At 38.1% G+C, this 12736-nt stretch overlaps 1 protein-coding gene across 17 annotated transcripts in view; it reads right to left on the bottom strand.

Moving 5' to 3' along the window:
- The window catches only part of kif1b (kinesin family member 1B), an 84951-nt gene extending 75161 nt beyond the window's left edge, over window positions 1-9790 (bottom strand). For 11 of the 17 annotated variants that reach the window (XM_028452734.1, XM_028452736.1, XM_028452746.1 and 8 more), the window contains exons 1-2: window positions 9499-9790; window positions 7393-7550 (exon numbers count right to left, since the gene is read on the bottom strand). In XM_028452734.1, the coding sequence (XP_028308535.1) occupies window positions 7393-7498 (106 nt within the window). In that variant the 5' untranslated portion in view covers window positions 7499-7550; window positions 9499-9790. Of the gene's footprint in view, window positions 1-7392; window positions 7551-9051; window positions 9168-9498 lie in introns of those variants that run through there. The other 6 variants (XM_028452747.1, XM_028452748.1, XM_028452749.1 and 3 more) reach the window with 3 other exon arrangements.
- Between the last annotated feature and the right edge of the window lie 2946 nt (window positions 9791-12736).

Here is a 12736-nt window from a genome sequence, read left to right as displayed (position 1 = left end):
ATGTCAGAAAGAAAACAACAGGGTCAAAGTCCCACAATCAGCAACAAGAAAATGAAATGCTCTGCAGGAAAAGAAAAATTTTAATGCCATCAATCACATTGACTAATAATCAGAATCAAGCTTCTTTTTTTTTTTAATGATGGTGGCTAAAGCTTAATATTTGACAGCACATGACTGGATTTTTACATTTTTAACTCAGCAGCAAATATCTCCAATGTTTAAATGTGCCTACATCACTTTAAACTGAGGTCTCATCAACATTATCCATAGCAGGAATACTGTAAATGAGGCTGCCTGCCTCACGCTCTTCTCCACGTGAATATCGCTCGTGCGCCACACTCGCCATCTCTCCCTCCCTCTATGTTAGCTTCTATGATTTCTGCAGAAAGCTCTCACAGGCCGTGCCAGGCTGGGCCCACAGGCACACGGAGAGAAAGAGAATCAAGGCAAAGATGGAGAGTGAGTGTTTAATCTTGCATTTAAAATAAATTAAATAGAAATTGTTCAAAAGCAAACATTAAATATAATAAAATGTCACAATATTCATTATTTCTACTAAATAAGAAATATTATGAACCTGGTTTCGCTGGAAATTTCTTCCTATAAAAAAGAAGGATTTTTTTCTTCCCACTGTTGCCAAACGCTTGTTCATGTGGATCTTGTTGAATTCTTTCTTTTTTTTTACTAAGGACTACTTTATATTTCGTTCAGCGCTTTGAGATGACTTTGTTGTATTTTGCGCTATATAAATAAAGTTGAATTGAAGTGATATCAATTAAGCAAATCTCACCAAATTGGACCTTCGTTAACGGAGTAGGGATCTTTCTTAAACTATAGCAGCATGAGAAAATGATTGGCTGTTCTGTGATTAAAACTCATCTAGGGTGGCAAAAAATTGACTGATCAAGGTGGTGATCAGGAAGGAATTCTTTTTGTTTTTTAACTTTATATGTTGTACCTTAGCAAGCAAATGTGACATTATCGAGGAATTGAGGATCATGATGCTCACTCATCTGCTTTTTGGAAGAAGTAATACCAACGTGTATAAACATCTGGAGCAGATCCGTAAGCCCTCTTATGAATAATCATCAACAGACGAATCAGTCTTACAAGCCTAAGATTAAGATCTGTCAACTATAATGGCCTCTTTCTTCTTCTTTTTTTTGATGTATGATAGTGTAGAAAGCCAATAAAAAATACTCATTCTCATGAAAACAATATGATGTCAAATAACTAATAGTAGTTTAGTTGGCAGCAAAGCTTGGCCAATTTATTAAAAGAAGGTAATCTATCATATAGGGTTTGGCGATATATCGAGATTCATGATAGTTTTCTGTTTTGGCGATATAGAAAATGAAAATATCGCCTATATAGTTATATATTTTTATTTTATAGCTGATTTTATTTTGAGATACTTGTTTTACAAGTCGCTGCTTTCACTGCTTCTCAGAACAGCATGAAAAGCACAGTTATATGGATTTCCCAGAACTTCCCCTTAAAGAACTCACTCACACATGCTGTCCCTTAGAGGACAAAAAGACAAAAGTCTCAGTGTTTGTTAATAAATGTGCCTGTATGACATTTTGCATCAGCAAACTTAAACCTGACATAATAGATTTATATCGTATATTGTCATTTTAAGCAAAAATACCAAGATATGAGTTTTAGTCCATATGGCCCAGCTTTACTATCTTCTTCCCCCACTAATTTAAGCAAAGTTAGTGCATTCTAATGCAAAAACATGTGTATTTAAGTTTAATTCAAAGAACTTGAGTAAAAAGGAGCAACTATTAGGTGCAACTAATCAGATTGGAAATGTATCAGCCTGATTACCTATAACACATCTATAACTACACAGTAACAGCTGTAAGTAGGTCCACCAACTGAGCCACTTCAGGATCTTGTGCCTCTCTGGTTAAACCAGTGCAGCTCGTAGACACAGACATCTGTCTGCCCTGGCTTCGCATTAGGTGGTCAATCTGGAATGTGTCGACTCTGTAACTAAGCTCAGCCCATGTGCTTCTCTGCAACACCGTTAACATTAGGTGCTGGGGGATATTAAACAATGTCTCTGGGATTACAGCAGCGGGGTGTGCCGACCAGAGGAAAGACGGTAGATTACGGGCAATAATCAGGTCAGTCGGCCTCGTCTCAAGCAGCAGGCCATCCTTCACCCAGCACCAATACTTAGGGACACTAATTTGTCCCATCAAAGCTTTCTCCATCGACTGCTGTGGTGAAAGCATCCTTTAATGTGTAACTGATATTGGAGCTGAGCTGAATCAACCCTGCAGGGTTTTTTGGGAAGGTCATGATCTACTTAGCTTATATTAAGTGTGTAGTCGGCAGAATTGTATCTGAAAGGTGTAGGATTTATTTGTGATGACCTTCTGTTTGCTTCATCAGCTTGTTTCTTTAAATGTGGAGAGGCTGGAGATGAACACACCACAGCCATATTAAGGCTGCACAATATATTGTTTGAGCATTATAATGTATGTGTGCGCAATAGTCACATTACAGGTCCTGCAATGTTTATGCACACAAACACTGCACACATTTGTCCTGTGGAAGTGGCTGTGAAGAGCCAGAACTGTAGACCAACCATCATAGTGGGATGACTAAACTGGCACAGGCAATGGACGTCTCCGAGAACCAAACGCTCAAAAGCAAGCTTCGGAAGTTTTTGGAACAGTGATGCACTCAAGGTTTTATAAACAGTGGATGGAAGCAGAGATCAGTGCAGGTTAATAGTTTTGGCAGCAGTCCAGCATAACAAAAAGATTAACTCGAGTCATAGGGTGAATATTCCTCCATTTTTTTTTCATATTGCAGTTTATACAACAGTTAGTTCCGACCAAGTAATTTGATTGGACGACAGGCTTTCCAACAGCAGCACCAGGACTTCTTATGGATCATATCACTCCGCTGTACAGCTGATCTAAATACCATTAATTACAGTTACATCTCGGGCTACACACTGCATTACATTGTCACTACGTTCACACTGCAGGTCTTAAATCACAATTTGGATATATAAAAATAAAAATGATTTATTTTTGTGTAATCGTTCAAATTACACATTAAATGCGTCTTCAATCAGTTTGGAATACGAACGGAATGCGAACCTGAAGTGATGTGCATGCGCAGAAGAGGCACGTGCGGTGTTTACGGAAGTAAATATGGGGGTGTCCAGTGTAAGACTGTGTCTTGCTGAGACATTTTCTTTCCTACAGAAGTCAGCACTGCATAACGTTAAGGAAAGTGAAAAAGAAGAGAGCCAGGTTTATCTCTCTAGCCGTTTACAGTCTGATGGCTGCTACATCTTAACAGCGAATAGTTTGGAGGGGTGGGATAGGGATGTTAGCGGCTTCAATGATGCGGATGGAGTTCATTAAAATAGAAATTGTGTTGTTCAGACTGTCGGAGCCAAATGATTAAAAAAATGAACAAATTATCTCCCTCTTTTCACTTATCACTGTTAACTAATAAAATGTGGCTCTAGAACTGTTGTATAAAAGCAATATCACACTCGAGGTCGTGCTGCTGTGATCGGTACTGGTGTGATTATCTATGGCCGAATCACACCAGTGCTGACATTTCACGTAACAGCACGACCTCGAGTGTGATATTGCATGATGAAAAAAATCCCAATGTCAGTTATTTTAAATATCATGCAGCCCTAAACCCCATGACTGGAAACCAAATGCCTAGGGATACATGAATGACAAGAACAACCACTCAAATAAATCACCACAAAAACACTGTTGACATTTAATGTATAGCTAACCATAGACATAAATACAGGCATGAGTGGTTGCCTGTTAGCTGAGAGAAAACATAACACAGACGTTACATAAGAAGAAAAAGCAGACCAGTTGAAAGAACACATCAGGGCCTGTTGAATGAAAGCAGGCGCTGGGTGTTCTCAAGTTATTAAACATTTGTAGCAGCGGCAAAATCCAACACAACAGTTCATGGCGTCACATCTTATAATTACATTAGCTCTAGTGTGTTTCAGAGCCTCTTCTGAAAGAAACCTTTGCTTATTTCAAGTTTGCCTGCAGAGGCCTTGGACGCACTTCCTGCCACTGGATGATCAATTTTGCAGCCCTCATGTGTGGACTCCATCCTCTACCACCCTCGATGCATAGTAAGAAGACGAGAGGACAGAAAGGGAGGCAGCAACTCCCTCTTCGGCCCTGAAGCGCAGTTTTATTCTGAGAGGTTTGACACATGTACGGGGATGAACACAAACGCCCATGGATGCGACATAACAATAAAGACTGTGTAAAACACTCACCAAAGGTCATTCTACTCTGGCTTAAACAAGGTGCTGGAGGCACAACCTTGACATGGGGATGGACAGTGTAGTGACTAACCCAGCTAATAGGCATTTTACCAAGAAGGAATATGATCACGTTAACATTCTTAAATCTTCTGATTAAGAAATCAGATCACTACATATTATATAACATAACATTACAATTAAAAAAATTATAAACTCTTCCCTTAGCATCTCAGCATAGTGCAAATAAAACATTAAACATGCCTGTGGCACACATATAGTCTTAAAAGAATATATATATTTTTTTTTTATCTCAACATGGCTTCCTGGCTAAAAAATATAAATAACAGATTAACAATCACTTAACATCGTCAACTATTTAAATATTCAATGGCAAATTTGACAGTGCACATGTTTCCAGGTGAAATTTTTCCTTATTCTTATATCTATTACAAAAAAAAAAAATTGGTAAAATTGTATGTTTATTTATCAGCACAATTTTACAATTACATACGACAACAACAAAAAACTACGGTATATAAAAACAAAATAACTTTCTAAATTCTGGTTAAGTATGACTTGCCAATAAGATATTTCACATATTTGGTTGAGCATCAAAAATAACCATTAATTGCAACTTTTTGTAGATATACCATTATAAAACCAGCTTCTATCTGACTGTCAAATGATCTTAACAGTTTACGCTGCCAAGTATCTGCATGACAAGGTAATGTTCCACCTCTCAACATTCTAATTAGACAACATTCTCAGCATACCATCCGCAATGAAGTCCTGATGAAGGCAGTGTGTGGCTGCCAGCCAGCTTCCCCTCCATGCTCTGCAATCTGCCCGTGTGATCGGAGGTGGAGTAGGCACTGCTGCAGCCTCTCTTTCATCCGCGCGCGCACGCACACGCACACACACACGAGACTAAGCTCCCTAAAACGCACACTGCATCTTCTACTGCAGCTCAGCTCCAAACCAACAGTCACCCTCCAGCTCCTTCCAGTGACACTGGCATAATGAAAGCCCAAATATATGGAGTCCGAGGAGCAGAGATTTGACACAAAGTAGCAGAGTGTGAGAGATAAAGGAGCAGTCAGCCATAACTGGAGGGGATTTTGATTTTTTATTTTAGAGTAGATTCATATAGGCTTTGGCTAATGAGGCCAAAAAGACAGAGACACAGGAGGAGAAAGAGAGAACATGCTAGCTAGCAGAACAGGTTTCTGTTGTCACACGCCGTTTGCTTTCTGGGACGGTAAATGTTCAAATGTTCCCGTGTGCAGGGTATGAAGTTAAGAAAATATTATGGGGGAAATGTTGACCCTCGTAGTCTAAAAAATGGCAGCATTTTTAAAATGATTGTGGGCCTCGGAAAAAAATTTAGTTACAGCTTGGATATTTCATAGATTAAAATGCACAGTAGTACTTTTTCAGAGAGACGTTTGCAAGTAGCACCGTAGCTATTACAGAAAGAAGAAGACATGTAGGGAAACTATGCATTTATTTATCTGTTAACAGACAGCGCTCATAATAAGTTGTTGACAAAAAACTTGGGGGCAATTTTAGCCCGTGGAACAAGGTTTTTAGGGGCATTCTTGGCTAAATTAAAGGCCCGTGTGAGTAGATGTTCACCTGGCAGCTCAAGTAGCACATGCAGCACGGCCATGAGTCAGGAGGCAGCGTGCGCACGACAAAATCTGATGACTCACAGTCACAAGTACGCACACAGAGGCAACGCAGGCAAAACACACAGGTCTGCTCTACTTGGTTGGACTGTTTGTAACCTACTATATATCTATATCTAGACCCACAATCACAACAAAGATTGCACATTATGAGTGTTGATATTTTAATTATATCTCAGCAGGTAGGGTTGGGGTCAATTATAATTGTTATCCTGTAATTGATAATTAATTACAATTGGAAACATATGTGCTGTCATTAAGTTCAGATAATTTACTTTTTAATTGTAATTTTAATGGAAATTCTATAAGAACAATTACTTACTATTTAATTAAATGCAAAACTAGTGAACCATGTTACAGTTATATGGCTTACACATACATAGTTAATTATTAAAGTATGTTTCATTTTCATTTTACATGTTTGTTCTCTTGAGGATAATTTTACCATTAAAAAAGCGAGCGGTATACTGACAGAAAAAAGGATGAGACGCCCATACCAAAAATATTTATACCAATATTTTCCTGGATAAAGAAGCCTAACAAGGTAACCAAGAGAAGAAAAACAAATTAGATGATAGATCATATTTTCTAGTGTAATTTACAGCTTGTTTAAGACATGGCTCAAAACTGACCCGTTATCATAAGAAATGCTAACAGAAAGCTAACACAAGAGGATGGTCACGTTTTATGCGGTTATTCATTAAAGGTTAAGTAACTGTGATTATTTAAAGTTGAACTTCAGTAATTGAGAACATAATTTTATTGACTTTCAGGGGGAAAATAATAATTGTGAGTTTAACTGTAATTCGGCCCCTGTACTCATAGTTGAGACGTAATTGTAAATGAAAAATATAATTAACCCCAACTTGTGCACAAATATTTTTTTGGTAAAATTAATGGATAGTTGTTCTGTTCTTTTTTTGTTTTTTTGCTGACTCAACAACCCCAAAGAAACCTTTGTTTCCTGTAAAACTGAAAGCAAAATAACAGAATTATCACCAGGTTAATGACTGACTAACCATAACAACCCTCTTGTGTACACACGGGTAGATAACACCATCATAAACTACAAAGCCATTCACATTGTCACTGTTGATCACAGACCATGTGGTCGGGCCCTGAGTAATTGAAGGTGCTGTTGGGGGGTGGGGGGCACAGACTGGGTGATGACCCCTGGGTCCCTCCAAGCTAAGCATTCCTCCCACAGACCCTCTTCAGGCATGTCAGGCCCTTCAGAGGAGGAGGAAGTTCCCTCTGTAAGCCTTTTATTCTCATTCAGGGCTGTTTGTCCACCATTCAGTCTGCTCATCGCTCTGCTATTTGCAGAGACCCATGAAGGAAGATCTTCACTAAACCCTCGTCATCAGCACATATTACCCAGTGGAAATTGTGCATGATTGCCAACGGGTGACTTACTTGTAGTGTTGCCTTGCATTTGAATGATACATTTTGAGTCCTTGCTCGTTTCTCTGGTGTTGAAGGGCCGAACGCGAACAGCGACTTTCACAGACGCCCCCGACATGTTTGCAGCAGGTTAGGACAGTGTACAGGTAAAGTTCCTTTGTAAAATCCACCTGAAAAAAAGTGAAAAATAGGAACACATTTGGTCAGAGGAAATAAAATAAATACACAGTAAATAGCGTTGGCTAAATACTATATCATGTTTGGTGGAGGGGAAATTAGCTACACCGTCTCTCACCTGGGAGGACAGCCTGGGGTTTTCATAAAGACTAGGATCTTTCTAAATGGAGTCACACATTGTCCTCAGAAATATCTGTTAGATAAAGTCACACTATGTTCCGGACAAAAAACAGGCTCCAGGGGTTCTTATTACTTCCATAGACATGTGTGAAGAACAGAACAGTTTGGGTGGAAATGGCCTGCATGGTCGGGGTGTGAGTGTCCCAATACAACTTTTTCACTTCTGACACAAAATCAATATTGCAGCTTTAAGTACTGGCCGATACCAATATCGATCCGAAGCATCCGTGAAATGTTAGAAAAGACTTGATCAAGTGATATAACTCAAAGAACAATAGTTAGCAACAGCAGGTATGAGAAAAACTGACCATCTTCTTATTAACCAATGGCTTAGCATTCATGTGTCTTAATGCTTATGGGTGATGAAGCGTTCAAAACCAAAAAGAACAAGCCCACCCAGGCTGTGTGATGCATTATGTACTGTAATTTTGGGGTCTGAATTTCCTGAGTTACGTCAAATGACGCTGAATGCGCATCCTCGACGGCTTGGAGAGACAAGCACGGTGAACTCCTGTTTGGCATACGGAGGTCTTGCCGTAAACGGCGAGTAAATAAATAACCGTGTCACAGCATCAGCTGCTCTGGTTCTAAGAGTTCGAAGCACTTATTTCTTGATCCTACGCTATGCTCCTTTAAACATAACAACAACTAGTTTAGTCTGGAATGGATTGCTTTTATCTAAGATTTTAGATGTTTCTTTAGATTGTTTCTTTTGCTGATATCAGACCAATATTTGATATTGGGACACCCTTGGTATATTATAATAATAATAATAATGTCTTGGATTTATATAGCATTATTTTTGGGGGTGACTCAAAGCACGTCACAGAAACCATTATTCATTCACACCAGTCACTCACGTCAGTCATACCGGTGATGGTAAGCTACAGTGTAGCTACAGTTGCACTGGGCATACTGACAGAAGCGTGGCTCGGGTCCCTCTGATTCATGCACAATTCATACCCAGTCATACGAGGCAATGTGGGTAAAGGGCCTTGCCCAGGGACACAAGGACAATGACTAGGCAAGAGTAGAGCAGGATTTGAACCTCAAACTCTTTGGTTACTGGACGACCCACTCTACCACTGACCCATGGTCGCTCTATAGGGTCAACCTTGACTGATATGATTCAGCATACAAAACAAAGACAATTTCATGCTCCCAACTTAGTGACAGAGTCCCTTTCTGTCCTCACTTCATCCTAATAGTTGTGGCATTATTAGGTAAGGCGTGAAACCAGTTTGAAAACCAGAGTATTTGCTGAATATCAGTTGTATTTATTCAGTTAGAATCCTCTACTGTTTAAATACTCACGACCATCCATTTCCACGCTTTCCCATGTCCTTGCAGGCAGCCATACTAGCTGTAGCATACGCCCATGTAATTCTATCTGATGTCTTTGCAGGAGGACGGCAAGCAGGGCCTGTGCGCGCGCGCGCACACACACACACACGCGCGCGCGCACATCAATACATCCAACCACCCGAAATTATACGATGATAACCGAAGTCCTTCTATTCGCTGATGTGTAGCTGTAGGCTAATCCTCCTCTGTTGCTGGGACGTTCCTGCTTTTAGCCGAACATTCTGGACAAATTGTTCACATTTTACCAGCACGTAGAGCCTTGAACGCATCATCTGTGAAATCCTAAAAGCGATGGCCACAGTATTCATTGAGTAGCCATAATGTAGTCAACACGACTTCAGCAACACGCAAGCTAAAAGTAAAGCATTTATGTGTTTTATAGGCGTTGTCACTCACCTTAGGAGACTCTCAGCAGGACAACACGGACTCCACCGGGCAGTGGCCACAAGTAACGTGAGCTAACAGCCGCCCGTCTGGGTGTTTTTCTATCACAATCTACGCATACGTCCCCGTCCGTGGTAAACACCCATTGTAGCGATACCGTGGCCGGGTGCCGGATTTTTAAACCCCGTTTGATGTGGGTTTTTTAGTTTTACAAAAAGAGGACGACTGTTCTGCACCCAAGTGAAAAGGAGAATTGATAGATTGACTTGATTTACCAAGGAGATTACGTCAACTCCATCCTCGAATTCTGACGGACAGGCCAACTGACCAATGGGCGAAGAGGTTGCTGTGAGTAATGTGTAAAGCAGCCAATCGTAAAGCTTGTAATGCGGATGAGGAGGGGATAGTGGGTGGAGTCTGTTTCCTTTTTCGGCCGTGACGCCACACTGCAGGATTTCTACCCACCGCTCCCAGGCGCTTCCACATTCACCACACAGCGCCATCTAGCGACTAAAAAGGGGTACTGCAAATACCAGACTGAAGCGTAAGCAAACTTTATTCAGTGGTTCTGGTTCCCAACCTTTTTTTGGATCGTGACCCCATTTTGATATCAAGAATTTCTGGCGACCCTAAAGACATATTTTATTTCTATTTTTTTGATAATATTTGCTATACTGTGTTACAAATACAGTATAGAACAGAATATACATTTTATTATGAGTGATTCAGGATTAGTGACAAGTTGTGTCAGCTCAGATTTTTATCGCATTTATTATTATTATTATTATTATTATTATTATAATAATAATAATAATAATAATAATAATAATAATTAGATTTATTGTTATTAATATAATCAGAATTCCTTTATTAATCCCAGGGGGAAATTTGTTATGTTACAGCCACAGAAAAAAAAAAAAAAAATCACAAATAAAAGAATAAAAACGTTAACAAAGACGAAAGAAAGAATAAACAATAAATAAGTGTATAATTAAGTAAAAGACTGTTAAACATAGGGATGAGATACACACACATTACAGTAGTAGAAAAAAAGTAGGATAGATAATACTAATATTAATAATAATAATACAAATGTACATATTATATACAAATATGATACAGATATTTACAACAATCAAGCGATGAGGTTACAATGATAAATTATACAATAATACCGTTGTTTAAGATTATGTTGTTTTAATTCGAAAAAGAATCTTTGAAACATTTCAAAATGTATTTTAAATCAGTAATTCTTCTTTTAAAATCAATTACTAGACACTCCGCCACTGCTACCCCATTTAAACTCCAGGTGACCCCACATGGGGTCCCGACCCCAAGGAAGAAAAAGTATGACTTGATTACAAGAAACAAAGTTACTAATGTCCATACATCATTTCTGCCAGGGCTTTTGAACGTGGATATATTTGTGTAGGGGGGAAAAAAACAACATAGGATTATCAGTGTGTTTCAAATTCGAAATTGTGCTGATACACCTCACATTTTATTCATAAAAGAAAAGAATAAAAGAAAAGAAAACATGCTAATGATTAAAGTTCACTAAAAGATGTCATCAATACAACCATAAATAGGGATTATCTGCTTTACGCCACTGCCAGTTGTCATGTCACAGAGAGAGTTGTGTTTGTATTTATATCTATGGTCGTGTTCCAAAGCATAAAGTGAATAATTTGATCTGAGATGGTAGAATGAGACAAACCGATCTACTTCAATGATAATGTATCAACTAATTTACTACTTCTCAGTTTTCCTTTAGTGTTCATGTATGGTTTCTGTGTGAGATAATTCTCTAGCCACTAATATTTAAAAAAAAAAAAAAAAAAAAAAAAAAAAAACTAAAAAAAAATGCTTTCAAGACTAAATTAAAAAAGCTAAATAAGTAGCACCAAAAAAATTTGATTCACCCAAAAAGTAGACGAAAGCAGCAATAAAGCAGATCTGCGTCCTGATCTCTGCTTTGTATTCATGTAGACATATCATTTAAATTATATGTCTTGTACTAAGATTACGTTTCCACCACCAAATTATTTAAGCATTCTATGAGATATGAGGAATGTGATAAATCTGACCCAATACATCTACATTTTATCAAAAGTGATATGAAATATAAAAACAAAGACGTCAATCTAAAGACAACAGTGGCAAGTTTTTGAAATACTGTTCACCATTTTTCACTTCAAATCCAACAATCTTCCAACTCTTTTTCTGTCTTATTAAGATCAGCGCGGTCACCAATTAAAATAGGACCCTCTTAATTTGAAATGAGTTTAAATAATGCACTCCCAATATAATTCCCGGCACACATCTACATATTCTTAAAATAGGGATTTTATTGTCCTTGAGGCGCTTAGAAAGTTTATTAAAACTTAAGTAAAAGTTCAGTTGGCATAAGTCAGAAGAGGAAAATGTTTGAAAAAAAAAAAACCAGCTTTAAACACACTGCACTGTACTGCATCTGACCACTCTTTATTCCTCTACTGTTGTCAGAAAGAAGCTGAGGGTTAGTTTATATTGTCAAACTCAAGGCCCGTGGGCCAAATCTGGCCCTTTAGAGCTTCTAATTAAACCTGCAAGAGAAAGTAAGAATGGCAGCAAAAATTATTGTGTAAATTATAAAATATTTCAGTTGTAGCTATCTCAGCCCTTCCAAATACGCATGGATACAAATTTCCCAACCTCAACATTCTCAAAATCCTTCAAATTATTCTACTAAATCACATAACTGTTCATAATATCAAGGAAATGTAAGTGAATTTGAGTTTAAGATCACTTAATTCTTGGATATTGTCTGCCTCTTATATACTTCATATGTAATTTATACTTGAAAGTGCAAACTGAGGCACATTAATGTCAAAATTGCTGTTTTTCCTGCCTCATAGACTTGTTATAGGACTCATGTTTACTACTGTTACCATCATGATAAAGAAACTCAAGACTAAGCTGTTCACCCTCACATAATGACATATATAATTTAAAAAAAATAACGTACAATGCTGAAAAACTAAGAGTGGATAAAAACTGTCAGTATGTACCTTGTCTGTAAATCTCTTGTTGGTGAAAACAACCCTGTCAAATATAAAACTAACGATGCGCTGGTTTTGACATTTATACACAAACACACACACAAAAAAAAACCCAACTACAAACGTGTTAACTTTATTAGCTTTTATTTTTAGAACCATGACAATGGTTGGAGACAAAAAAAAAAAAAAGGGTAAAACAAATAATAATG

Source organism: Gouania willdenowi, chromosome 7, assembly GCF_900634775.1.
Source record: "Gouania willdenowi chromosome 7, fGouWil2.1, whole genome shotgun sequence".
Classification (NCBI taxonomy): domain Eukaryota; kingdom Metazoa; phylum Chordata; class Actinopteri; order Blenniiformes; family Gobiesocidae; genus Gouania; species Gouania willdenowi.
This window is presented reverse-complemented; position numbering and strand designations above follow the sequence as displayed.